General features: G+C 53.5%; 8 protein-coding genes across 8 annotated transcripts; 2 read left to right on the top strand and 6 right to left on the bottom strand.

Annotated features, from left to right (window-relative positions):
• Positions 1 to 1139: 1139 nt before the first annotated feature.
• Positions 1140 to 3096, top strand: V2A60_009291 (protein-arginine deiminase domain-containing protein; the record flags this gene model as incomplete). Its single annotated transcript, XM_083260558.1, has 2 exons — positions 1140 to 1176; positions 1238 to 3096. 2 exons carry the CDS (start codon positions 1140 to 1142, stop codon positions 3094 to 3096), a joined length of 1896 nt encoding a protein of 631 aa, XP_083116684.1.
• Positions 3097 to 3599: 503 nt separating this feature from the next.
• V2A60_009290 (HAUS augmin-like complex subunit 6 N-terminus-domain-containing protein) lies at positions 3600 to 5787 on the bottom strand (the record flags this gene model as incomplete). Its single annotated transcript, XM_083260557.1, has 2 exons — positions 3600 to 5405; positions 5458 to 5787. The coding sequence occupies 2 exons, from the start codon at positions 5785 to 5787 to the stop codon at positions 3600 to 3602; spliced, it is 2136 nt and encodes a 711-aa protein (XP_083116683.1).
• A 757-nt stretch (positions 5788 to 6544) lies between these two features.
• Positions 6545 to 7362, top strand: V2A60_009289 (uncharacterized protein; the record flags this gene model as incomplete). Its single annotated transcript, XM_083260556.1, has 2 exons — positions 6545 to 6589; positions 6862 to 7362. The coding sequence occupies 2 exons, from the start codon at positions 6545 to 6547 to the stop codon at positions 7360 to 7362; spliced, it is 546 nt and encodes a 181-aa protein (XP_083116682.1).
• A 504-nt stretch (positions 7363 to 7866) lies between these two features.
• On the bottom strand, positions 7867 to 8562 carry V2A60_009288 (glutathione S-transferase family protein; the record flags this gene model as incomplete). The annotated part of the gene is made up of 1 exon (XM_083260555.1): positions 7867 to 8562. The coding sequence occupies one exon, from the start codon at positions 8560 to 8562 to the stop codon at positions 7867 to 7869; it is 696 nt and encodes a 231-aa protein (XP_083116681.1).
• Positions 8563 to 9117: 555 nt separating this feature from the next.
• V2A60_009287 (DUF4419 domain-containing protein) lies at positions 9118 to 10452 on the bottom strand (the record flags this gene model as incomplete). The annotated part of the gene is made up of 1 exon (XM_083260554.1): positions 9118 to 10452. The coding sequence occupies one exon, from the start codon at positions 10450 to 10452 to the stop codon at positions 9118 to 9120; it is 1335 nt and encodes a 444-aa protein (XP_083116680.1).
• Positions 10453 to 13023: 2571 nt separating this feature from the next.
• V2A60_009286 (mannitol dehydrogenase C-terminal domain-containing protein) lies at positions 13024 to 14392 on the bottom strand (the record flags this gene model as incomplete). The annotated part of the gene is made up of 2 exons (XM_083260553.1): positions 13024 to 14165; positions 14353 to 14392. 2 exons carry the CDS (start codon positions 14390 to 14392, stop codon positions 13024 to 13026), a joined length of 1182 nt encoding a protein of 393 aa, XP_083116679.1.
• Positions 14393 to 19679: 5287 nt separating this feature from the next.
• V2A60_009285 (glucose-6-phosphate isomerase) lies at positions 19680 to 21491 on the bottom strand (the record flags this gene model as incomplete). Its single annotated transcript, XM_083260552.1, has 4 exons — positions 19680 to 20200; positions 20251 to 20357; positions 20405 to 20938; positions 20992 to 21491. 4 exons carry the CDS (start codon positions 21489 to 21491, stop codon positions 19680 to 19682), a joined length of 1662 nt encoding a protein of 553 aa, XP_083116678.1.
• A 1153-nt stretch (positions 21492 to 22644) lies between these two features.
• On the bottom strand, positions 22645 to 24794 carry V2A60_009284 (kinase-like domain-containing protein; the record flags this gene model as incomplete). The annotated part of the gene is made up of 4 exons (XM_083260551.1): positions 22645 to 22851; positions 22908 to 24460; positions 24529 to 24660; positions 24773 to 24794. 4 exons carry the CDS (start codon positions 24792 to 24794, stop codon positions 22645 to 22647), a joined length of 1914 nt encoding a protein of 637 aa, XP_083116677.1.
• Positions 24795 to 24902: the final 108 nt, after the last annotated feature.

Genomic DNA, 24902 nt, shown 5'->3' with positions numbered 1-24902 from the left:
ACAAAAGTTATTGCGGCAAGTATAGTGGATCTGTCCGGGCCACCTGCGGCCAGGTGAACGCGTCACTCATCTCAGAGCGGAAGGTGATCAAGTACAATTGCGGGGAAGGTTTAAGCATGGACAACAAGCTCAACTAATTAGACTATCGGGTTGGCGGCAGTGCGACAAGGTTATAACACCCGAGAGTGCATGGTACATGGAACAAGTACGCCGGCTGAAATATGAGCGGGCAGCTCAACCGACCCCCGTTCATAACCCATGGCACTAGTTAATTGCCCGAAACCAACACAATGAAGACCGCCTCGAAACTGTATAGAGGCAAGATTGCACCACCTCTCACAACTTTCAAGACGCTCATGTATTTTTTGTAATATGGCTCGAGATTGGGCAGCTCAGTTAGCAGTCTACTTAGTTGCACAGTGTTATTCATGTCAGATGTCGTTTACAATGACCGCAGCTGAGACATTGAGCCATTGGATTCCTTAACTACACAAAGACCGTCTGTGCTCGGGCTCTGCGGCGCTTCTCGGCATCCATGATATACCGTAACGATATGCCGAAGCCGTAGAGGGGGATTCCTCTATCCAGCCCCTTATTCACCGCGGCTTAGATTGCCAGTCCTCGCTCGATCATGACCGACGCCTGTCACTTGCAGACTCTGAAACCTTTGCCAAGGCCAGTGTACCGGGAAAATCATTCATCTCTGATTGTGTGGATCTCTTTTCCGATGAGTTGCCACGCCGAGCTGGATCTACAGTTCCCGCACCTGCCTAAGATGAGTATAAGTTGAGTGTAGCCGCAGGGGTCGAGCAGGGCTTAGCCGGTTAGCATATACTCAAATACGAAGCCAAAATCGACATCTGGTGGAACAGGACGCGCGGCCCAACTCTATGCCAAAAGTCGACCGATCCAAGCAAAGAAGATATACACCGAAATCCAACTACAGAGAGCCACTAGCACGCTGAATACAAGCTATAAAACAGCACACTTCCGCCTTAAAAGATGAAATGGATTCAATCATCTTTCGATTCCACTTTAGGGTGTGTGGCAATTCATTCCGTTTGGCACTGACTTGATCAATACGGCTCGAAAGACCGCCTCTCTTTACACTCTCTCCTCCTTTGGCTTTAGAGTTGATCATGCACTTTCTCAGAAACACGGCTGCTCTCACTCTGGGTATTTTCACTTGTTAGACGCAGTCTCATGGTTATACGCAGGCACTAATTGTTGCATGCAGGCCTCTTTGGCGCAAGCCAGGCTCTAGAAGCAACCATACTTGCAGACACGAATCGCGATGGCAAGGTAGACGCCGCAGGAAAGAGTGACCACGCTGGGAGAGACAGTTGGAATGAATCCTCGGGCGCCATCTTTCTGGCCAATATCGGTGACTCTGATCGACGCTGCTCGTCCAAAATTCCTCAGGACCCGCCCTCGTACGATGTTGCCGTCGATTACAACTTGTGCAACGATGCCACCGGCGATATCCAGCGCAATCCCAAGTACCTCGCGCCTGTTTTGACGCTCCCAATTCCCACTATCAGTGACTCGGCAACGGGCTCCGTGGTGGTAGTCGACAAAACCGCCGCTTCCAAGGTGCGCGTCTTCCTCAAGGACGGCGCCCGATGGAACTACGTTGCCTCGAACTACACCTTCACGGCGGAGCAGCTCCGCCAGGGTCTGAGCTTGGGCGTTGACGCCCGCGAGGTCCGTACCGCGGATTGGGACGGCAGAGCCACCCTGCGGTTCTCGGTCAAGGACCAAGGCGCCGAGGCGCAAGACAGCGTCGCCATGCGGGTTGCTCCCGTACTGACACATCACCACTCGCAGCTTGCTGAGCAAGTATTCGTAACTGACCCGAAGGGTTTCACCGTCTTTCCAGACTCCGAGAATGTGTTCGCCGACGACCTTGCAAAAGTCCTGACCGAGGTCGGAATGAAGAAGCCTCTGTACAGAGTCAATGTGACAGACACGTGGACTCAGGACTTCTTCGAAGCTGGATACACGACCATGCCCGGACCAGAGGGTCCGCTTGTGCTCCGTGTCATGATTGCGTCCGCTCAGAAGAGATTCGATGCATACCATTGGCTTTTCCGCGAGATGCGATCCGACACCGTCGGGGCCGTCCTGCACAGCACATACGGCCACACCACAGACTCTACCGGCAACCTGGAAACCGTTCCGCCGTACAGCCTGAACGGCAAGTCTTACCCGGCAGGACGTACAGTCATGGGATCTCAGTTTGGCGAGAAGCCGGAAATGGTCAAGTTCCTCGACGCGCAAGAGGTGCAAGCACCCATCGAGATCGACACCACCTGGCTCGAAGTCGGGCACACGGACGAGTTCATGCAGTTCCTCCCCGCCAAGAGCGAGCGGGGCTGGGTCATGATGGTCGACGACCCTCTGGCCGGCCTGGCCCTCCTCCAAGAAGCGCAGAAGAGCGGCAACGGCAAGGTCCGCGCCCTGTCCCGCGCCAAGCTGTCCACCGACTGGGCGGACACCTGCCTGCCCACCGACTCGATCGACGACGTGCTGAGCAGGGCCAACTTTACCGAGATCCAGCAGTACTGCTACGACAGCATCAAGGCCAACATTGACATCCTCAAGCGCGAGACCGGCATCACCGACCGGGAAATCATCCGCGTGCCCGCGCTCTTCCACCCTCGCAACAACACGCTGAGGTGCGACCCCCCGAGGAACTACACCTACTGGACGCCCGGCGCGCCCATCCAGGAGGAGTGGAAGGCAAAGGGCAAGGAGCAGCAGGATCCGCGCCGGCTCTCGGTCCTCGAGGCCGCCGGCCCCAGGCCTGCCTCCACCATCGCCAAGCGCGACGCGGCCGAGGCCCTCCAGGTGGGTGCCTTTTACCCCGGCTGCATCAACGGCGTTGTCCTCTCCAGCACGGAATACCTGGCCCCGAATCCCTGGGGACCAGTCATTGACGGGAAGGATATCCTGGCCGCGGCCGTCAACGCCGCCTATGCAAAGGCCAACTACACTGTTCACTACATGGACGACTGGTTCTCGCATCACGTACAGTCGGGCGAGGTTCACTGCGGTACAAACGTCCTCCGTGAGACCAGCGCCAAGTGGTGGTAAAGCGGTGGTTTTGATGCACTGTTGAAATGTCGTACGATGTTTGAGCCGTATAGGCCGCGTTATAATATACTACTGCTATGCTATTTAAACCCCGTTTTCAAAGTTTACTTCTACATTTAAACTGCTCTGCTGCGTCCAACCTAATGGTGGAATACCAAAGATAGCAATCTTCGTGGTAGAAAGATCAAATGTAGCCAGTTCGGCATACTATCCTCCCGGTTTTAAAAAATCTCTATATAATAAGACGGTTGCTCGTCCGTGGATGCGCAGGTCAATTATGAGAATGACAGAGATTATATAGCGGACAGTGCCATACATAAATCAATATGTCATTTCGGCCGTCGAGCAAAGTCGTTAAACGTGTGTATCATTACAGGGAAAAATGGTTACAGTTTGCTCGCCTCGCGAACCTATTTCCCACGGGCTGTCTCCTTGTAGGCACAAGAGTCTATAACCTGCGCTACAGATAAGCCGTACCTCCCTACTCTGGAGTGTTATACTTTCTAGTCCTCCCACTGGCTTCCTTCTCTTCGGGGCGGCAGCGCTCTCGCCCTCTTGAGTTCCCTTCGCATCTCACGCTGGCGATCGTTTCTAGCCTTTTGCTGTGCCTTTTCGAACCCAGCCATACTCATCCGTGTCCTGCTCGCCAAGTCGGCAATCATGTCATCTTTTTCGTCATCATCCTCTATCGATGCTGCCGCCATTGTCGCCGCCGCCGCCGCCGCCGCCTTCGATCCGCCCACTCCTCTCTTGGGCACCGCGTGGCCAAGCGGCAGCTCCGGCTCCGCATCCTCAAAGAACTGCATGGAGCGGCGCGCCATGGACATGCGTGTGCGCTCCGCAAGTGAGAGGGTGTGCCGTGGTTTTGCGGCGGTGCGGCCGGCTGCCGTCTTTGTCGGCGACGGCGAGTCCGAGTCGCGCGAGATGGTCTCCGCCAAGTGATCCGCCATGCTGCTACTAGTTGGGGGTGACGATGCCTCCCCGTCTGTGTACTGCTGACGCAAGTTTCCGACCTGCGATGAGGACGGCTGACGGGAGGTTGAAGCTGATGAATAACCGTCTTCAGAATAGGGAGTGCTGTTGGAGCGGTCGCTCGCAGTCCAGTGTTGGGTCTGGGAGGCGGCTGGGTCCGCATAGATGCTGGCAGGTCGTTGTGGTAAGCGTCTCATCGGGCTGAGATGTAGTCCACTGCTTTGGGAAGTTTGGCAATAGGGTGCCGGCTCAGGCTCATCGTCGTCCTCATCCATGTCACCGAGATCGCTAAGCTCGGATATCGGATCACTAGACAGTTGTACAGATATATCGCCGTTGCCGTACTGCATTCGTGTGTTATTCAAATGTTGCACGGCGTTTTCAAAACTAATAGTCTTGATCTCCGTAAGTTCGTGGTCGAGCTCATCTACTATAGTAGCGTAATCTTCGTGGAGTTGTAAATCCTGGTTCGTCACCATGCCAGTCATGGCACTGATGTGCAAGTCGCTATGTGAGTTGAACTGCAAGTCAATCCCTTTCGAGGCTGGCTTCGGTGCAACCTTTCGTTTTAAGGGTGAGGCAGGCGGCCTGTACTTGTCTGCGCCCGTCATGTCCCGACGCAGCTCGTCCCATCGTGCCAGTCTCTGCTTCTGGGCGTCGACACGGCTGTCCAGCTGCTGAAGCAAGCCGCGACCGTCATCTTCCAGCTCCGCCAGGCGACCTTGCTGCACACGCCGCCACACCCTGTCGTACGGAGTTCCAAGCAGCCCTTTGGCTTCCGTGCTCGCCGCGTCGCCCGCGAGCAGCGTGTCCATCCAGGCCTCGTTTCCAGACCAGTTGTTCCTCACCATTTGCCGAATCCTCTGGCGGACATCCTCTGAGATGGCACTGCCAGATTCACTCGCCTCTCTGGCTCGAAGAATCTCGTTTCGGCGGGTAATACCCCTCTCCTTCATAGCCAGTAGGTCACCAAAGTCCCTGAATTTGGCTTCCGCCTCCCGTCGCCTTGATAGCGACTGTTTCAGTGATACCCGGTGAGCAATGATGAGCGGTCGCAACAGGTGACCGTGATATCCTCTATCATCGAGCGCAACCTCGACGGCCAGCGGCCGCGTCTTGCTCCGACACGCCAGCGTGCTTCGCAGCACTGCTGAGGAAAACGAGGCCAGCACTTCTTCCAGGCGCTCGCCTTTGCAGTCGTCGAGCATTGTTTTGCGTATCAGAGCATCGCGGCCCAGGGCGCCATTCTTTTTCGCATTTTCGAGACCGCGGAGGAGCGCCGCGCGCAGGCTAACAGATTGTAGTTGCTCGATGGCCGGGAAGTGTGGTTTCAGTTTCTATCCAGTCAGTACAATCACTCTCACTTCCGATTCGGCATTTTCGACATACTAATGCCGTATCTTCTGGATCCCATATCTCAAAGAGCCGGTAGAGAGACCACTCCACGGCCTGCACCCTTCGCTTGTGATTCTGTGTGGTGCCAGCAAACGTGGCGGGCGTGATCTCGGGCCAGTCCTCCAGCAAGTCGAGGTCTAGCAGTCTCAGGTTCGTCAGGAACGTGTGTATCGATGGGCCCGGGGCTGCTGCCTTCGTGGCAGACGGTGTGGTCGGAGTCGCAGGCGGCCGACCATGCGTCGAAAGAGGCCGTCGCGAAGCTGGTGCCGCGACCGGCGCGTCGACGCGGTCGGAACGCGTGCGACTGTGCTGAACAGCGGCCATTCGCGTGTGAGGTCAATCGTTGTCAACACAGCTGTTCGAGATGCATGGAAGAGAGGGGTTGCTGGTCGGCGAGCAGGGAGCTGAGGCCAAGGGGTTTGTCGCGGTCGTGGGGCAGTTGAAGTCAGCTATTAATAGGCAGTTGATGTCAAGAACCGGAGACGACGATCTACCCAGCCACGCTTAACAGGAAAAAAAAAAATTGGGTTTTCTGTACTTCAGAATCAATACTGAAATGTTCTATACGATTATCGTAATATTCCCACGATGGAATCCAAGCTCGTGTTCAGGTCACGCAAAGCGCTGCTCCAGCATAGGCACTAATCTACGTAGTAGATGGGAGCATGACAGCTTGACTTGCCTATGTTGCAAAGTTTCTGATTACACCTTTGTCATGCGCATAACCAGCGTCTTGTGCAGCGCTTGTATTTCATGCAAGTGTAGGACGCTACGACTTGGAAATGGACCACAAGGTAGCTGCTGTTCGCACGCAAGTACCATAACGCTACCTCGAGGATCTGGGTGTTAGTTAACCCGCCAGCCCTCGAAAGATTATCGATTGATACATGTAGTTTCGCTAGCAAGACAGAATTAAAGGCCTCTTTCTTTAGAAGAGTTAAAACTCTACTTGTTTCCACAGACACAGCGGCCGAGATTCAACGCCAGCCAAATAATAGCGAGCCTAGATCCGGGGAAAGACAAATGGTCTAGCTCAGGCTGAGTGCCTGCCGATACACTGACAACCTGTCCATTTACGACGATGCAGGCTACCTCCAGCGAAGATCAAATCTCCAGTTCGGGAGATGTGAGATGGAAGTTTGAAGTGCTCACAAGACAGAGCCGAAACCAGGGCCTTTTCGACTGAGAGAGCTGCTCTATAAATGGTTTGGAATTTCAGCGCCGCATCCTACTAGCATCAGGTATGCGACCATGAGACTGCATGCGCACGCGACTATCGAAAGCTAGGAATACTTCAACTGAATTGAAAATTCGTTTTTTTTTTATGTATACATATATATATATTACAGTTGCCACTGATCAATTGTGTTTCTGCTCTATCGACTCGGCACCCATCAGTGGCTGAAGGTTGTCCAGGCAACCAGCATCTGGGGCAGCCAGTTGCGTGCAGCCGCCCATCAATCTGTCTGCCTACAACAGCCACGACGACACGACATTGCACGGCCGCCGCGAGACCTCGCTGCGAGAAATGCATTCTCATGGCCCTACTCTGGTGCACGAGCCTGCTTGCCTCCTCCGGCACACCCGAGCGATACAGCGACCCGCGACGAGGGGCGAGCCGTGACGCTACGTCATCCGCGATACCCCGATGGCTCCAATATCTTGCTCGTGCTGCCGGCGCTTGATCCGATCCACCGCCCCTCGAATTCGGTCGTGCCCGAGAAGGAGTCTCCGGGGCTAGGCTTGCGGAGCCCCAAGAAGCGTGTACGGGATGACACGGTCGAGGATGATGAGTACCCGAGGGACGCTGACGATGCCGTGTGGGATAGGCTTAGACGGCCCAGGAAGAGGGTGGCCTACGAATCGGCCACAACGTCGGCGTCTTCTAGTTTGGAGTAGTGGCGTGGCGAGTCGACAGATTGCGAAGCGAAGCAGTATGTGCTTGGCGAGCAATCAAAGCCGGGAGAGCAGACAGCACTGCATGAAACTATATGATGTTACACAATAGGCATGATACCTTAATTGATTCCTGATTTGCACTTGTAGATGAGCGCGAGGACATATAAGCAAGTACTATAACGAATGGGATCCACACCCGTAGAGCAGGCTTTTCAAATCCTATCAATCCTTTGAGGATGCTGATACAGTTCCTACAACGATTGACATTGCCGTCAGCGTGATCCACCAGATGGAACATTTCGTCTGCCTGCCCCGTTACTTCTCATTCCAAGTACGAACGAAGAGACAGTTTGGCTTCCACATCACAGCCACCACAAATCCATTGAAACCCGGCCGAGGACAGGCAACTACAATAGAGCGGCCGAGTTCTCCTCCCCAAGAAAAAAAATCTCACGTTCTTCCCTTCTCCCCCCTTCTCTTCCCTCCTGCTCCTTACCATCTGACCTACAGACCCTGGAGCGGCTCTCGCGCGCCCACGCGGTCGATCCACGCCTTGAGGTCGGGCATGCTGTCGAGGTCGACGCCGAGCATCTTGATGTAGCTCATAAAGGCCCAGATGTGCGTGTCGGCCAGCGAGTACCCCGTCGCGAGCAGGTACTCTTTCCCGCGCAGGCCGCCGTCCAGCACCCGGAGCAGCTTGCCCAGCTCCGCCCTCGCCGCCTCGGCGTCCTTTTCGCGGAGCGCCTGCACGGCCGCGTCGTCGTCCTTGGGCCCGTGCACAACCCGGCTGATCTGACGCGCGTGCATCGGCAGGTTCACGTTGGACCACACGATCCACTTGGCGGCCTGCGCGCGCCGGCGGCTACTACCCCCCGCCGACGACGACGACGAGGAGGATGTGGTGGCGGCCGGGTACAGGCCCGCGTCGACGCCGTACGTCTCCCCGAGGTACATGGTGATGGCGGCCGACTCCCACAGCGTCTCCTCTTCCTCCTCGTCGCCCTCCTTGGGGAGGACGAGGGCCGGGACGAACCCGTTGGGGTTGACGGCGAGAAAGTCGGGCTCGCGCGTGCCGCTGCGCAGGGTGACGTCGATGCGCTCGGCGAGCGGCCGGCCCGTCGCCGCTTCGAGCTCCCGCAGGACGGCATCCGTGATGCCGGCCGAGGAGTAGTCGGCGCGATAAAACTTGATGAGGGGCATGACTTTGTTTCAAAAGAAAGGAACCCAAAAAAATGGAATTTACTCTGATATTCTTTTGTCAGGAGCGTAATTATGATGGGAGTTTTGTGAGAAAAAAAGAAGAGGCCGGTCACTTGTCGAGCTTACCAAAGTCGCTGCCGGGCACTGCCATTTATGTACAAGACTCTTTCCCCCCCCCCCCCGCCGCCGCCGTCGCCGCCGCCTCTCCCCCTCCGTGTCAGCATTCTGCGGTGGAGACGGGGGAAGCCGCTAAAGTTCACGATGGGTTCACGCTACAAATGTTGAAGCTGGGTGCGTCGATGTTCACGATACACTTGGAGGCGTTGAGCTGAGGAATCTCAACCATTGGGCCTGTCAAGAATAGAGTGATGTGGCGTGGAGAGCTGAACAACTTTACATACGAGCACTTACACCGCGACCAATCACCACTTACATGGCTTGTGTCCTGTCAACGTCACCGCGATTCATGCTTCTTTAGCAAGCCAATCCAATTTTTTATTCAAACTACACTCATCATCATCATTATAATAGCCATCGTACTTTTACGTCACCTCATCACTGCTCATCAGTCGGGTTCCACGGAGGCTGGTATCCGGGACAGCTCGGCTGCACCTCCATACCCTCCGCCATCGCCTGCAGCTCCTGGAAGCTGCCTAGAGCGCCGGTGCCACTGTAGCTCTTGTCCACAGGTCCGTACAGGAACCACGAGCTCATGGGCTGCGCGCGCGTGTATCCGCCGTCCACTCCCGCCGTGCGGTTGACGCCAATGTTGCCTGCCACCAGGTAGGCGTCGCTGTTGGTACCGGGCTCTGGGAAGTCGAGCATCTTCATCGGCACCTTGGCATAGCCCACGGGGAGCTTGTCCATTGCGTGGCCGTAGTAGTCGATGCCATCGAGCGTAACCGATGCGTTGCGTTGGTTTTGTGCGTAGTATGGGTCCTCGGGGTGCGGCTTCGGCACGCGCAGGTCGCCGTGCTCGTTCCAGTGCAGCAGGCCCATGATCCAACCGGTGACTGTAAACTCGACAGCCCCCTTGCCGCAGGTCATGTGGTGCTCGGCGCGCACAATCTGGCGCCAAAACGTCGTGATCTCCTCGCTGTTTGGCTCGTCAAAGGTCCTGACGAAACGGCTGAAAATCGGTCGCAAGTTCTCTGCATACTCTTCGGGCTCTTGGCCAAACTCGCTCAGGCGGTCCAGCTTGTCCAGCAGCCGAGCCCAGTCCTCTCTGCTGCCGAGAAGGGTGACTTGGGGGAGTCCGCAAATGATGCCGCCGGTGAAGGAAAAGTACTGCTTCACGAGGCCCATCATGAGTACCGTGGCGGTCATGCCGTCGTCCTCGTTACTTGTGCTGAAGCCGGGCATGATCCAAGACTCAAGCCAGTCGGTCTTGACGCGCTTCTGAATCTCGCCGGCGAAGCTCGAAATCACATCCCTCCATGTAAAGGCCTTGACCACAATCTCTTGCTGCCCGTCAAAGTCGACAAACAAGTGGCGGACATCCTCGGCATGTGCTGCCATGTAAAAGTTGAGCTGCGCCAGGACCTCGAACCAGACCTCGTCGGGTCGCAGCACAAGGTGCTGGTGCTGAGCCCAGGCCTCGAGGGCGCCGCGCACCACGCTGTCCGAGGACGCATATACAGTGTTGGGGGGGAAGGCCCGCGTGTCTGTAACGTCGAACTCGGGCGAGTACTTGGAGAGCAGCAGGGAGGCGTTGTAGGGCGTCCGGGGCGCGAGCTCCTCGGGGCAGCTCTGTGCCCAGAGCTCCGCGGCGGAAAGCACGGCGGAGCTGGTTTGAAGCGGAAGAGGAGGCACGTCGGTGGCGACGGTGATGGTCATGTCGGCGGCCGCGAGGGCCGCGAGGGCCGCGCCGAGAAGAGCTGTTTGAAGCATGGTGTATGAGTCAAAGTGGTGCTATAGATTAGATAGTGAAGCTCGGTTGTGGTTGCGGTTGAGACAAAGGACAATGAGCAGAGACATTGGGGAAACGATGCCTATATATATACATCTTGACAAGAAACCAGACAGCGTCGCCGTGCGGGCAAACTGTGAGACGCCGTGCGGGTAATGCAACGTGCGGACGTGAGACATCAACATTGTAGCATGTCTCTCATTCCGTAATACGTGCCGCCACTCTGATCTCTCGGCCCATCCAGGAACTTTTGCTTCCAAGCCCGGTGGGAAAAAAAAATTTGCTCGTCCCTGCGAGACTGATGCTCTCGGGTCCTCGCCATCGTCCAACAGCGATGTCAGAATGATGCACGACGGCAAGGCTGGTGTCGCTTCGCGACGGCATGTTTGTCCCGCCAAGCAACATGATTCTGGAAAAATTTTCATCAAAAGCAATATGCGTGTATAAAGGCACGTATAACAGGATTCTGGTATCAATATCTCGCCAGCCATGCATGCGTTTTTGGTAGTCTGGTGGTGGCGTTTTTAAGCCTCAGGGAGGGCGGGCGGGATCGGGCCCAGAATAGAGAGTCGATGCATGTTCCTGCAAGCCACGACAGACCACGGCAGGCCACGACGGGCAACGACAGGCAACGACAGGCAACGAACGGGCCGACGAGGTTAGACGCGGGCATGGTGGCAAACACGAGGCCGTCATGGCCGTATCCCTATGTTTATTTTACGCGATCGATGGAGGAAAGCGTTAGCGAGAGAGGCGGGGGGGTGGGAGAAGAGGGAGAAGGCCAAGGCCAAGGCGAAACGGGACCAAACATAGGCCAAAAAAAATAGCAGAGACATTGATTCAAACATTCTATCGAAAAAGGCAGGTGCAAAGAAAGAATGGCAGATGCTGCCTGCAAGGGGCGAGTTTCCTTGAATGATTTGGGGGCCGATTGCGTGCCAGTGCGACGTAAATAGCAGCGCTAGATCGGTAGTTATTTTATTACGCTTCATCTCAGGCATTTATTTCAGCACTGTTGGATTGTAAATAGAGGAAGATGGCGAGTAGCAGTACTACTTTACCCTAGCTAGGATCGTAGACGAGTTGGCCGCTTTTGATTCTTTTTTTCTTCTTTTCACCTCTGCTCTTGTTTTAAAAAGGTTGAGCTCCGTACTTGCAAAAATTTATCAGTTCATAGTGAAATCATTAGAAATTCAAATCAGGCATTTATTTCCAGTGCCATTTTAAACTCGGCTTATCAGAGTGGCATAACTACAACTCTCCAATCAGGTGGTCAACGTGGTTCTTGTTGTTCCGTGCTGGTATGCACAACTACTCCGTATGCAATCATCAGAGACCAGGCATGTATATTTCAATGCAGTGGAACTAGACCATCGAGTGTAACATCGCTAGTTATGAGTTGCCACATTGATGAAAAGAAAAGTAGATCGATAAGAATCTAGAACCCAGCAGTCAAAGTCGTTATTTGTCGTTTCGTCCAATACAAATGCACAATTAGTTCGTGTGTAGTCATCAGAAATTGGGCCTTGGTTTCAGCGCTTCAGATGATCATGGCAATATGGACTTGGATAATCTGGCACATTTAGGAAAGGAGAAGAAAAAACAGAGCAATCGATAGTGACCTTTCAAAGTGGAGGTCGAATTTGTGTCGTGTCGTTCCGTCCGATGCATATGTATGCACGGTTCGTTCATGTGTAGTCATCAGAGATGCGGCCCTGTTTTCAGCGCTTCCTATTACCAAAGCAATATTAATCTGAATGACTTCGCACATTAACAAAAGAAACCAATCAAGAGTGGTCTTTTAGACTAGAGATCAAAGTTGTGCCGTGTCGTCTCCGTCCATGTGCAGAATGCACAACCAGTTTGTCTGTATTCATCAAAAGTCAGGCTTTACTTGCGGCACTTTGAAATAGTCAAAGTAATGTTACTTTGAATGAATTAGAACAATGATGTTAAAACAACAAAAAGCAAAAAGCAAAGCCATCAAAACTTTTTTTTTTTTTTTTCAAAATTGAATGGCAAAGTTGCGTGGTGTCGTCGTTGCGCACAAATCAGTTCATATGCAACTAGTCATCAAAAGTTGAGCCGTCATCTCACTGCTCTGCGTCATCAAAGCATGATTACTTTGCATGGCCTTGGCACACTACGCAAGAGGAAGAAGGAAAACGCAAGAGCAGGCCCTCAAATCAGGCTGTCAGAGTTGTGTCGTCGTGTCGTTGCACACTTTGCTCATGCGTAGTCAGCTCACACATATATCGTCCTTATGCCATTCATCTCTCGTGACCACCCCATGTTGCACAACAACTGACCATTCAATCTTCTCCATCTTGTCATTCCTACACTTGCATAGTACGCTTCACGTTTGCACATTTTCGAGATCATCATTATAGAAAAGACATTTTTTCGCTATTCATTGTCGTCTATAGAAAACGCCTTGTTGCCATGCCCGTACATAATTCATTGGAAGTGAGAAGTAAGTAAAAAAAAAAACGCCATCCGGGTATCCACAAGACACAAAAGAAAGCCTAGAGCTTAGCCCGCGAGCCATGTAGTCACTCGCTGCTGTCGTCTGCCTGGACGCGCTTGACAACCTCGACGAGCTGGGGGTAGATGCGCTCCGACGTCTGCACGCCGCAGACCTTGGCAACGACGTCCTCGGGAGAGTGGTCCGACATGATGGTGGCCAGCTCCTTGGACTCTTCGTCGTCCTCGACGTTTTGGAAACGGAAGGCCATCTCGATGGCGTCGAGGAGGTACTTGATGCTGCCGCCAGCCTCGGCAATCTCGGCGGCGGGGCCGACGAAACGCTCCTTGCGGGAAAGCTTGCGGAGAGGGGCGCGGCCGACGCGCTCGACGGCATCCTCGAGGTGGGGGTTGCCGATGCGCTTGATGATCTTGTCAACGTAGGCGGCCTGGGCGGCCTCGTCGATGCCGTGCTTGCTGACAATCAGACCCTTGGTCTCGTCGAGGGCGCCGCGGACCTCGGCCATGATGCCCTTGTCCTGCAGGGCATCGTAGACGGTGCGCTTCCTGCGGTTGTAGCCGTGGTAGGCGGCGGTGGCGTGGCTGGTGTTGACGGTGAAGAGCTTGCGCTCGATAAAGGGGGCGAGGTTCTCGACCCAGTTGATGCCCTCAATGTTGGGGATGCCGACGTCCTCAAACGGCGTCTTCTCGACGACCCACTCAAAGAACTTTTCCAGGGTCACGTCGAGGCCGGCGTTGGGGTCCTGGGCGGGAACGATGCGGTCAATGGCCGAGTTGGCGTAGCGGGCGCGCGAGGCGTGGTCCTCGAGACGGTCCGCCGGCGTGTTCTCGGGGCTCTTGATGAACTCGGCCAGGGTGTCGGTGGCACCGATGGCGTTCTCGCAGGCAATGACGGCGAGGGGCTTGAGCGACTCGGGGCGGCGGTCGATGCCCTTGGCGATGACGGGGGCGATGAACTTGAGCACGCGAGGGCCGACGGAGCAGGTGACGACATCGGCGGTGCTGATCTCGTCGATGAGGTCGGCCTCGTGCGTCTTGGAGTTGATGGCCCGGTAGTTTGTGATGGTGGACTCGGTGGTGCCCTCGACGCCGACCTCGATGACGCGGTACGAGGGGGAGGCGTTGATGGAGTCGATCAGGGCATCGGCAACGTCGGCAAAGACGACCTCGTAGCCCGAGTTGTGGAGGAAGCAGGCAACAAAGCCGCGGCCTTGGACCCTAGTTGTTAGCAATCGTGATTCGAAGATGCGTTTTGGTTGGTTGTGGTGGGTGGTTTTTTGAGGCTGCCATGACGTGCATGTAGCGGGGCAGAGCAGCGCTACTCTTCGGCGGAAGCCGGGAGACGCCACCGTTTGAGGTTGTGCAGCGTGCAGCGCTTGAAGGGAAGACGAACGTACCGATATTGCCAGCACCGAAATGAACAGCCTTGGGAGCCATGCTGATTAGGGAGGTTGTGATTGTGGGGGTTCTTTGTTGTATAGAAGTTTTCTTGTATAGAATGTAGGGTGTGCGTCTGGTGAGTAGACGATTGGAGAAGGACGGGGAAGAGCAGGTGTAGACTTTATAGGTCAAATTTAGGTGTATAGGTAGTCTTGAGTGTTGGAGGAAGTCGATGTGCAAGGCCAATCGAGGAATGCAACAAGGAAGAGATGTTTAATATCGTAAAGGGGAAGGGGGAAAAGGCTGTTGAGGAATGAGTCTGAGAATAAGGAATTGGCAATGAGGGAGGCGGGGAGGGGATGGCAGTCTTTATAAGGGACGATTGCGTTTTTGAGTCTTCTTTTTAGGTACCTGCGGATCGTGAGCTGGAACGCGATGGAAAAAGTGGCGCCCGTCATTATTCCCAAAAAAATTATAAGTTTCATCATGGTGGGAAAAAAACAGAAAAATTACTTTTTTTTTAATTATTCTTTCTTCTAATCCAAAGCTAGAAAAGTCATTTTCCCGGAGAGATACGGGCTCGCACCTACGTCAGACCCCTGGCGGGCGCACCGTGGTTCCAAAATGGCCCAAAGTATCGTGTGTGGGGTGGGGGGGACTTGGGGACCACAGCCAGCACCAAGACGAAGGTCGGATTTTGCATGTCGCAATACATGACGGTGGCGTCCAAGGGCAAAGCATGATTGGTTCAGCATCGAGAGACGAGGGGGGAAGAGAGGGGCGCACCGTAGGTTACGGTCGGCGGGGCCAATGCATGGACGGACGACGGCCTTGCCATTCGGCCAGAGGCGCAGACAGAGGACCTGAGGACTACCAGTAAAAAAAAAGGTGCAGCTTCTCCGTTTCGGAGCGGGGCTGACTTAAAACTGACTGAGCAGCAGCAGCAGCAGCAACCCCTACGGATACCGGATATGTGCAGGACGTGCTTGCCTACCAGTAAAACTCGAGGCATCCCAGGCAACCCAGGTCAGGCAGGTCGGTCCCCTCTCAGCGCATTCCCCACCCACAGCACCACCAACTGCGCCCTGCGGGTTCCCCCCCCAAGTATCGGTTCAGCGCCCTCTGTCACTGAATAAACCCCTCAAAGAGCGCAAAGATGCCGAGTACCTACTTTGGTGATACCTACAGCACCGTCTTACCCCTACCGAGGCACCTATAGCGCACCCGAGTCGCTGTAAGTAGGTACTTATCTAGGCAGCCCGTTCCCCTCTGCTCCGGTCGAAGCCCTTGGCCCTGTCATGTTCCTTGGCATCAGGCTGTGCTAAGTAGCCAAGTGCCTACTGGTAGATAGATAGGATAGGTAACCCAAGGGGGGGAGGGATCCGCTTTCTGTCAGTCCTTCCAGCGCCACTATCTGAGGAACAGGAGGGATGATGATGATGATGATGATGAGGGGTTCAAAGATAAGGAAACCCCTAGTCATTAGTCACCTGCCGAGGGTGCCGTGTGTGATTCCGTACCGAACCGCCGGCTTTTTTTTTTTCGGCCATGAAACGTCATGACTTGTCACGATGCACACCTATTTATTGGATTCGAGGGCGATCGAAAACGATGCTAGAGTAGCAGCAAAGAAACATGCTCATTTGCGTCCGCGGATCGCTCACGATGGCTTCACGCCCGTGTGACAACGATGCACAACCATGAAAATAAATATAATAAAAATAAAAATAAAAATAACAGACACAGACACGTCCTGATACCCTGCGTGCTCACAACACCCTGTATACCTACATACCCGCGCGGCGGTACATGTGCCCGCAGTTTGCCGGCTGCTTTGGACCTGTGATGTTATGAATTGTTTCTAGATAGATGTTCCTGTCTAAAAAGAAAAGATCTAGCAAGAACAAGACATTATCCGTCACCCGCACCTTTTTTTTCCCGTCACCATCACAAACAAAGAAGAGAGGCCAAAAAAAAAAAGAAATTCAATGCCACATCCTGCCTGCCAAGCCCAGATCCATCATCTCTGCCACATTGCCGTGCGGTAACACAAAGAGATGAGGCAACGTGCCTCCCGAGCCTGTCACCTACGAGGGCCGCACACCCACTTCCACGATGGTGGTGGTGGTGGTGATGATGGTGGTGATGATGGTGGTTCGACTGACCAAGAGCAACTAACCATCATTACAGTGTCCCTTCCCCTCCTCTTTCAATAGCGTCGCGGGGTTCCCAGAGAGAAGGGGGGAATGGCCACTATGACGTCGTTTGGCTTGTGCTAGTTACTTTACCAAGCACACCGAAAGGGACCAAACCGTCCGTGTCCCAACCTCCATCGCAAAAAAAAGGACCCTCCTTCATCGTCATATCGTTCTCAAACTCGGGAAGGGGGGGGACCTCTTTTTTTTTTTTTTTTTTTCAAAATTCTCTTCTCACCCGATCGCGTTGATGTAATGCTGTCCACAAAATGCATGCCATCATTGTTTTTGCTCAAAAGAGGAAAAAATTGCAAAATTGTAAAATCTGGGGTATTGTCCTCTTTTTTTTTTTTTTTTAAATTGTTCAACGGCCGTTTCTCTCCGTCGCCACCGTGGAGAAGCAGTTTCTATGGAGAAGGATGATGGTGTTCCGACTCGACACGTACAAAAAAGGTTAGCAAGTTCAAGACTGTCTGTATGCGTATCAAACTACCCAATCATCGTGACATTTCCATTTTACGTCTCTCTGGCATCAAAAATTCCTCTGTATCATCTCTCTCTCTCTCTTTCTCTGTGTGTGTCTTTTTGCTGTTCAGCTCATCCACAACTTGGTTTTAATCGGGATAAATGTGCTTCTCATACAGAGTAGTTTTACTAGCTTTCCCCCAAAATGCACCACTCACATGCAAAATAACGTCACAGTTCCCCGTGGGTGCCCGAACCAAACGCTGACGAGGAGGCTTTTTTTTTTCAATTCTTCTCATCCCTCTTACGGGGGAAAAAAAGGTCTCACTTGCTACTAACTAGTCTCTAGTGTATTACTGGTAGTAGAGGCAAAGCAACTCTTTGCAACTCCTTCAGAAGAGAGCGGGATCCGCGTCCAACGTATCATTCGACCGGTGGGGCTTTGCGGGAAAACAAATAAGTAAAAAATGCACCCCGTTAGTAGAGAGAGAGGGAGAAAAACGGGGGGGCAACCGTCCTATTTTCACATTTTTGGCCCATGTATCCGTATATACCGGCGCTCTTGGCGACGTCACCTGCATCGGCTGCAAGTCTCAGGACCTTATTGGCCTGCATCTCGTCATCCCTGTGGCCGTAATGCGGCCGGCGCTAACAAAGGCCGGCTGCTTTTGTGCTAGAACGATTTCTCTTGTTTCTATATTCTTCTTCCATGTGCGCGTAATATTTGTCCGCCTCTGCATTTTCTCGGTACTACGTACGCTCTCCTCTCCCTACTTGCTCCGTGCAAAAAAAGGACAGAACAATCACCTACCACTATATCCCATGACTCTGAAGAAAAAAAAAGAGAGCCCAAGGTTACATGGAACACATACTTTTCCACCGCGTTATGGCCCCCTTCTCTGTCCATCGGGAAGCTGGAGAGCTCCGCACGTACTCCAAAGACATTGTTCCCCTCCTACCCTCCTACTGAGTACCCTACTTACCCTTCCCCTCAAAACGTGCTTTAAACATGGAGCCTCACTGGCGCAAAACTTCAACCCCCCCCCCCCTGAGAAGCGTTAAAAAGTTAATCCATAGCTGGGGCATTTCAGGAAGTCTTCCGTTACGGTTTTCTCCCCTTCAGCCGGCGGCGCCGCCACTCGATAACGAACTTGGACAACCTGCCTGCTTGCTGCCCGGTAATCCATTTTCGGCTATTCCGCTTCACACCACCTTCAAGGTGTGTATCGGGCAGCCACCGTTTAAGATGGCGCAAAGCCATGCAAGCCACCGTATTTTGGTTGTTCTGTTTCCCTTGTAATCTGTACAAACTGCGGAGTAATAAGTTAGTACGTACTTACCCAGTACTGAGTACTGTGTGGCCTCACCCACCCCAGCCGCATCCCCGGACAACTTGCTTGCCCTACTCCGTTTCAACATGTGCAATTCACGATATATCAAACTTTGTCCATTGCATACATGCTTGAGTGATAGCTCGTGCTATCAGTAAATGCCTCGTCTGCTCGTCTGCTCGTCTCCTCTTCTTCAACATCCTACTTTTCCCGCGTCATATGTCAACGAGAACAGCAAGACTGCCGAGCCATCATCACCTGTCCATCGCACCCCCCGCCACCATCCCAGTCCATCACAACACATGGCAGAACCTATAACTAATAGTAACTAACCGTGTACTCCGTATGCACGCAGCCATCCCACCCCCCTCACGATAACCCTCTTTTTTTATCCCTCCCTACTTGTACCTACTCGTCCACACCTGGCATACTTGGCCTTTTCGAGTCCTACCTGCATATTTTGTCCACACGGTCCGTTCCTAGCCTGCCCCTCTCCCCAGTTGTCGTCTCTCCCTCTCTCTCTCTCTCTCTCTCTCCATGTACTCTCTCACTTATATACACTTCCATGCCAGCGTCTGCTCCATGAAGAGGAGGACGAAACCCCAGCACAAGGGCTCGCTTTTTTCTCTCGTCAACCAGACTCAAAAACGAAGTAGCAAGTAAGAACCATTGTATATTTTTGTAAAAAAAGAAAAAACGTTCCTCCCTCCAACATGTCTCACGCAGCCCCGGCCTGGAACGCGAACAAGGCTCCACCTCTGCACATCCCCCATGTAATCGAACACTGGTAAGTAGATAGATATGCCTCAAGAAAAAGAGACCAAGAATTCCCAGTGGTGGGATGGGCAACTTCGGCCCAGACTTTCAGGTACTTGTACATTCCCCATTCCTCACGCTTCTTCTGATTCTTCAACTTTTCTCGTAATTCAACTATGCCTGGTGGAGATGTGGCCGACGTGGCATGGCGTTTGGGGTAGTTACCATACCTATGATGTGTCTTCCCCTCAAAGTACCTTGGAGTTGCCCCCAATGTACGGAGTACATTCGCGTAATAATTGCGCAGTTCAGCCATACGGGGGGGGGCCTTTCCAGCTTCACAAAATGGAAATCCCACATTTCTTGCAGTCTCTAAAATCTCATCGTCAGAAACGCCCCGGCCTTTCATCTGATCCAGCTACATTCCAACCACCTCATCGCAACAGCCTCCGTCGTTACGCTCCAGTATCATCGTGACCTGGCTTCACATGGCACATGGCATCAACAGCTCTCCCATGTACATCTTCGCATTGCCTAGTTCGGCTACTCTGCACTATTACTCATTTGTATCATATTTTTGCCATTCCTCCACATCTCCTAAATTTTGGAGTACTTCTTAAAGGCACTCAGCAGGCCGCCAGTGGAGGCGTCGTGGCCCTCGCCGTTGCCAGACTCGTCAATCTCCTTGAGAATCTTCTTGGCCAGAACCTTGCCCAGCTCGACACCCCACTGGTCGAAGCTGTTGATGTCCCAGATGGCACCCTCCGTAAATGTCAGGTGCTCGTAGTAGACAATCAGAGCGCCCAGCTCGGCCGGGCCGATGCTGCCGCCAACCAGGATCGAAGTCGTAGGACGATTACCCAGGAAGCGCTTGTGGGGCACGAGGTCACCGGTGGTGCCTTCTGCTTGCACCTCCTCGTCTGTCTTGCCAACCATCAGAGCCTCGGCCTGAGCCAGGTAGTTGGAGGCGAGCATCTTCTGGTGCAGGTTATGCGAAACAGGATTGTGCGACTGCGCAGCCAGGATGAAGTCGGTTGGGATCAGCTTGGTGCCTTGGTGGACAAGCTGAAAGAACGAGTGCTGAGCGTTGGTGCAAGGCTCGCCAAACAGAATGGGGCCTTGGCTGTTAGCTTGGATGCGCTGACGTGAATGATAGTTTCAAACTCACCGGTGGTGTACTTAACAGCAGAGCCGTCGGAAGAGATTGACTTGCCGTTGGACTCCATGGAGAGCTGCTGGAGGTAGGCAGGGAAGCGGTGCAGGTACTGATCGAAGCTGCAATTCGTTAGTACTCGTCGTTGATACAAGTGCACATGACGTACGGAGCAACCAGGTGAGTCTGGGCCTGGAAAAAGTCAGAGTACCAGACGCTCAGGAGACCGCCGAGGAGGGGAATGTTCTCTTTGAGTGGAGTCTCCTTGAAGTGCTTGTCCATGGCGTGGGCGCCGCTGAGGAACTTGTGGAAGTTATCAAAGCCAATGTACAAGGCAACGCTCAGGCCGATGGCACTCCAGACTGAGTAGCGGCCGCCGACCCAGCTCTCAAACCCAAACATGTTCTTGCTGTCGATACCAAATTTGGTAACCTCGGCCTCGTTGGTCGACAGTGCAACAAAGTGCTTGGCAATGTCGCCCTTGTTGTCAGTCTTCTCGAGGAACCACGTCTTGGCTGTGTTGGCGTTGGTCGTCGTTTCAGCAGTGGTAAAGGTCTTGGAGGCGATCAGGAAAAGAGTAGTCTCAGGATCCGAATTTGCGAGGGCTTCGGTGATGTGAGTGCCATCGATATTGGACACAAAATGAAGTGTCATGTCCTTGGCGCCATAGTGCTTGAGTGCCTCAGTCACCATGACAGGGCCACTACTCGGTTTAGCAAGATTTCTAATGAAGAAATCACTCAGTAGACAACTTACAGGTCGGAGCCACCAATTCCAATGTTGATAACAGTAGTTAGCTTCTTACCGGTGAAGCCGGTCCACTCGCCACTGCGGATCTGCTCGGAGAACTCCTTCATGTGCTTGAGAACGTCGTTTACACCGCCGGGGACATCCATGACGTCCTGGCCGTCAACCTTCATCTCCCATCCGCTTACATTGCGCAGGGCAGGGTGGAAGACGGCTCGGTTTTCGGTAAAGTTGACCTTGTCACCGCGGAAGAGGGCATCGCGCTTGCGCTCGACGCCGGCCTGCTCGGCAAGCTTTACGAGAAGCTCGAGAGTCTCGTCGGTCAAGAAGTTCTTGGAAAAGTCAAAGAGAATGTCGACTGAGGTGCCGGGGGCGGTGAATGTCCGAGTGAAACGGTTGAATCGGTCCGGGTCCGAGGCAAAGGCTTCCTTGAGGACGAACGACTTGCTGATGGTGTCACGGTGGGCGTTGAGCTCCGACCAAGCTGGGAGAGTGTTTGCAGGCGCCATTGTGTCGTGCGTGTGCGATGTTGTGCGAGAAGACGAAGAGGCTTTTGCAAAAGGAAAATAGTGGCTTTTATCAGATTGGGTCCGGGTGATTTCTTCGGCACGTTCGGAGAGTCGCGTTGGACGGAAAGTTACGTCTGGACCTTTGAATGTGGCAAAGAGCCTGTCAGCGAGGAACAACGTAGCACGTATAAGGCAGCGAGTTGGATATTGTCTGAATGATCTGTAAAGATTTTCACGGATACAAGAGAGTGGTCGCTACAGCGTCTGCAGAATCGAGGTGTAGATGATGACCAATTTCCGAGAGCTAGGGAAGGTGGATGACGGAAGCATCATCAATCAAAGCTTGATACGATGGAGGGGCAACCGGAGGAGGGGGCGGGGTAACTAAGCATCAGGGCCGCTGCTCGTCCTGTGTGGCCCTCAATCCGCGACTTACCTGGAACTTGAGTCAAACCCTGCCAAGCTCGGGTCTGGGATGAGGTTTGTGTCGTGGTTTATGGATGGAGGGAAAGAGAGCCAGCGCCCGAGCACCGCGGACGGAGCTAATGATCATGATGAAATACCGCAGACTGACATGTTGAGAGCTACTGTGGGGCCGCACTGCTGGTCGCCGCAAAAGGTAGCCCCGCCGCTGGGACTGTGTTGCTGGACAGCATCCTGAGGTAGAGACGAGAAACGTATATTAGACATCAGCAAACCACTAATCAAGAGTCTTTACAAGAAGGATTCAACGGCTACGCCCGATGGCTTCTGTTTCAACTGTATCTGTACCACGGCGAGTCTTCACCTATCTACATGCTGACTTGGCACCTCGGCTTCGACTTCGATTGGCCCGTCCGATTAGTCCGACACGGGCTACATATATACACTGGTCTCGCTCACTGGTATATGTAGCGCTGGTTGAATCCATAAACTCAAAATAATACACCAAGGAACTGCTAGTTTCTACTTATATCTCTTACCGCTCAAGTACGCGCTGAAACGGTCGGTTACACCACTTGAATCGTCTCCTCCCACACGCATCAGAGGTGGTCACGAATCTCCTCTGCAGATTCGCCAAAGCAAACAACAAAAGACCATCAACGCCCTAAATTTTCATTTGCCGGTTTCGCCCGTTGTAAAAATCGCAATGCCAGTGTCGTTTCTGTGCCTTCTACTCGTGCTCGGGAATGCTGCCCACGAACGACGGATCTTTAACGCTGCCACCGGCATCTCCCAGTCCGGCGATGGGCCTGTTGTAGCTGAATCCAGTAAACTGGTTCTGCATCGTCTGCGAGAGCGGCTGTCCCTCAACAAACGAGTCTTGCGGCACCTCTGAGGTGAATTCTTTGTCAAAGTTGATAGTGTCTAGTGCGTCAGCCTGCAAATTGTTAGCATGACTATCGGTGTATGGCTTGACAGGCACTGTATACTTACCACACTGGGCTTGAAAGTAGGCTCATACTTGCGCTGCAGCAACTTGCGCCAATCTATGGCGTGGAAGAACGGATGCGCCTTGATTTCGGCAGAGCCATTGGCTCCAAGTCTCTGCTTCGGGTCGCGGCTGAGCAGCTTCGTGAGCAGATCCTTGGCGGCCGGCGGCACAATATCAGGAAAGTGTAGCGGTTCGGATAGGATCTTGCGGTACATGTCATTGGTGTTCTCGTCATAATACGGCGGCAGGCCGGTCAACATTTCATAGAGCAAAACACCCAAGGTCCACCAATCAACTGTCTTGTTGTAGCCATGCCCCATGAGCAGCTCCGGTGCGAGATACTCGGGTGTGCCGCAGAAAGTGTTTGTTCGATCCTCGTCCTTCATGTCAAGCTTGCAGAGACCAAAGTCGCACAGCGCAATGTGGCCTTGGTAGTCGAGAAGAATGTTTTCGGGCTTGAGGTCACGATAGATGACGCTAAATCCATGCAAACACTCAAGAGCGCATAGCAGTTCAGCCGTGTAAAATCGCGCGCGGTTAACGTCGAACCGACTGTCCTTTTGAAGGTGATAGAAGAGCTCACCACCATTGACAAAGGCCAATACAAAGTACAGCTTCTCGGGTGACTGGAAACTAAACTTGAGCGGGACAATAAAGGGGTTGTTAATCTGCGCCAGCACAGATCGTTCTGCCAAGGTATGCGCAACTTCAGATCGAGAAATGATGTGCGCCTTTCGAATCGTCTTGAGGGCGTAGATTCGATTGGTGTCCTTTTTGCGGACCTGCATGACTTTGCCGAAGCTACCCTTGCCGACAACCTTGAGCAGTTCAAAGTCCTCAATCTTAAGCTTGCCAACGCGGGTCTCTACGTATTCGACACCGACTTTGATCTTGCCGGAGCCAAACTGCACGTTGACCCATTCTACACCACTGTGGCCCTCTCCATTCTGCTTCTGAGCGTGCTCAGCAGCAGCCTTTTCACGATCCTTTTTGCTGAGCTTCGGGTCGTCCACAAATGGCTGCCGCTCTTCGAACCTGGGGTTGATGCGAGCGACGCCGAGGAAGATGTCTTGACTGCGTCCTACGCCTGATGGGGCATTTGGGTTGCGCAGATACAGGTGGATGACGAGTTCTGTGACACGGGAAACATCAAACTTGTATTGCGTGTTGCCACCTGCCCACAGAGGATTCTCCGGATTGCCTTGAACCGAGTTGACAAAGACTTGGACCTTGTCGAAATCGAGGAGAGCGTAGGGCATGTATTTTCCTGATATTCGGCCGTGGTTCGTTGGGATACCGGAGAAGCCACCAGCAGACGAATGGGGCCGGCTCGATCCATTGCTGGCGAGAGATCCTGCCATACGCTGGGATCCAGGTCTGACAGAGCCTGCGGATGCTGCATTGCTCGTTGATAAAGAGCCCTGATGCTGTGAGGTGAACGCGTTTCGGTGCTCTTCGGGAAGAGCGAAGCCTTGACCTTCATGGAGGGTGACGATCAAAATACCAGGCTTTGGTGGCTTGACAATCGGGGCCTGGACCATGCTTGCGGCAGAGGCTGCGATGTAATCAAATTAACTCGTGAAACAACAGCCTTGAGGCCTGCGAAGGTTGGGTGCGACATACCGGCATCATTCTCAGGGGTGGGGGTCTCCAGTCCAGGGCTCGGTTGAGCCTTTTCCTCTTTCTCCGTGATAGTCGATGTCGAAGCAGATCGGGAGAATGGGCTGAGCGTCCCCAGGTGCGTCTCCTTGAGCTCTACACAAGTTTGTCAGCATTCGGGAGCAGATGGCTGGCGACAGCGGGGGTCCCCATCTTATGGGGACGCGAGGCACTGTGTCAAGTTGCATGTGAAGGGGCAAAGACGTACTCTTTGTAAGTTTCCACGACATTGCCATTTGTCGCGGAGCTTGTGAAGGTCGACTTTCTTCACAGAGGGCTTGATGACAGGAAAGATGGCTTGCAAGGAGGCGTCGGGATGCACGAGGCGATGCAGGCAA

Source organism: Cordyceps javanica, chromosome 6, assembly GCF_051103115.1.
Source record: "Cordyceps javanica chromosome 6, complete sequence".
Classification (NCBI taxonomy): Eukaryota; Fungi; Ascomycota; class Sordariomycetes; order Hypocreales; family Cordycipitaceae; genus Cordyceps; species Cordyceps javanica.
This window is presented reverse-complemented; position numbering and strand designations above follow the sequence as displayed.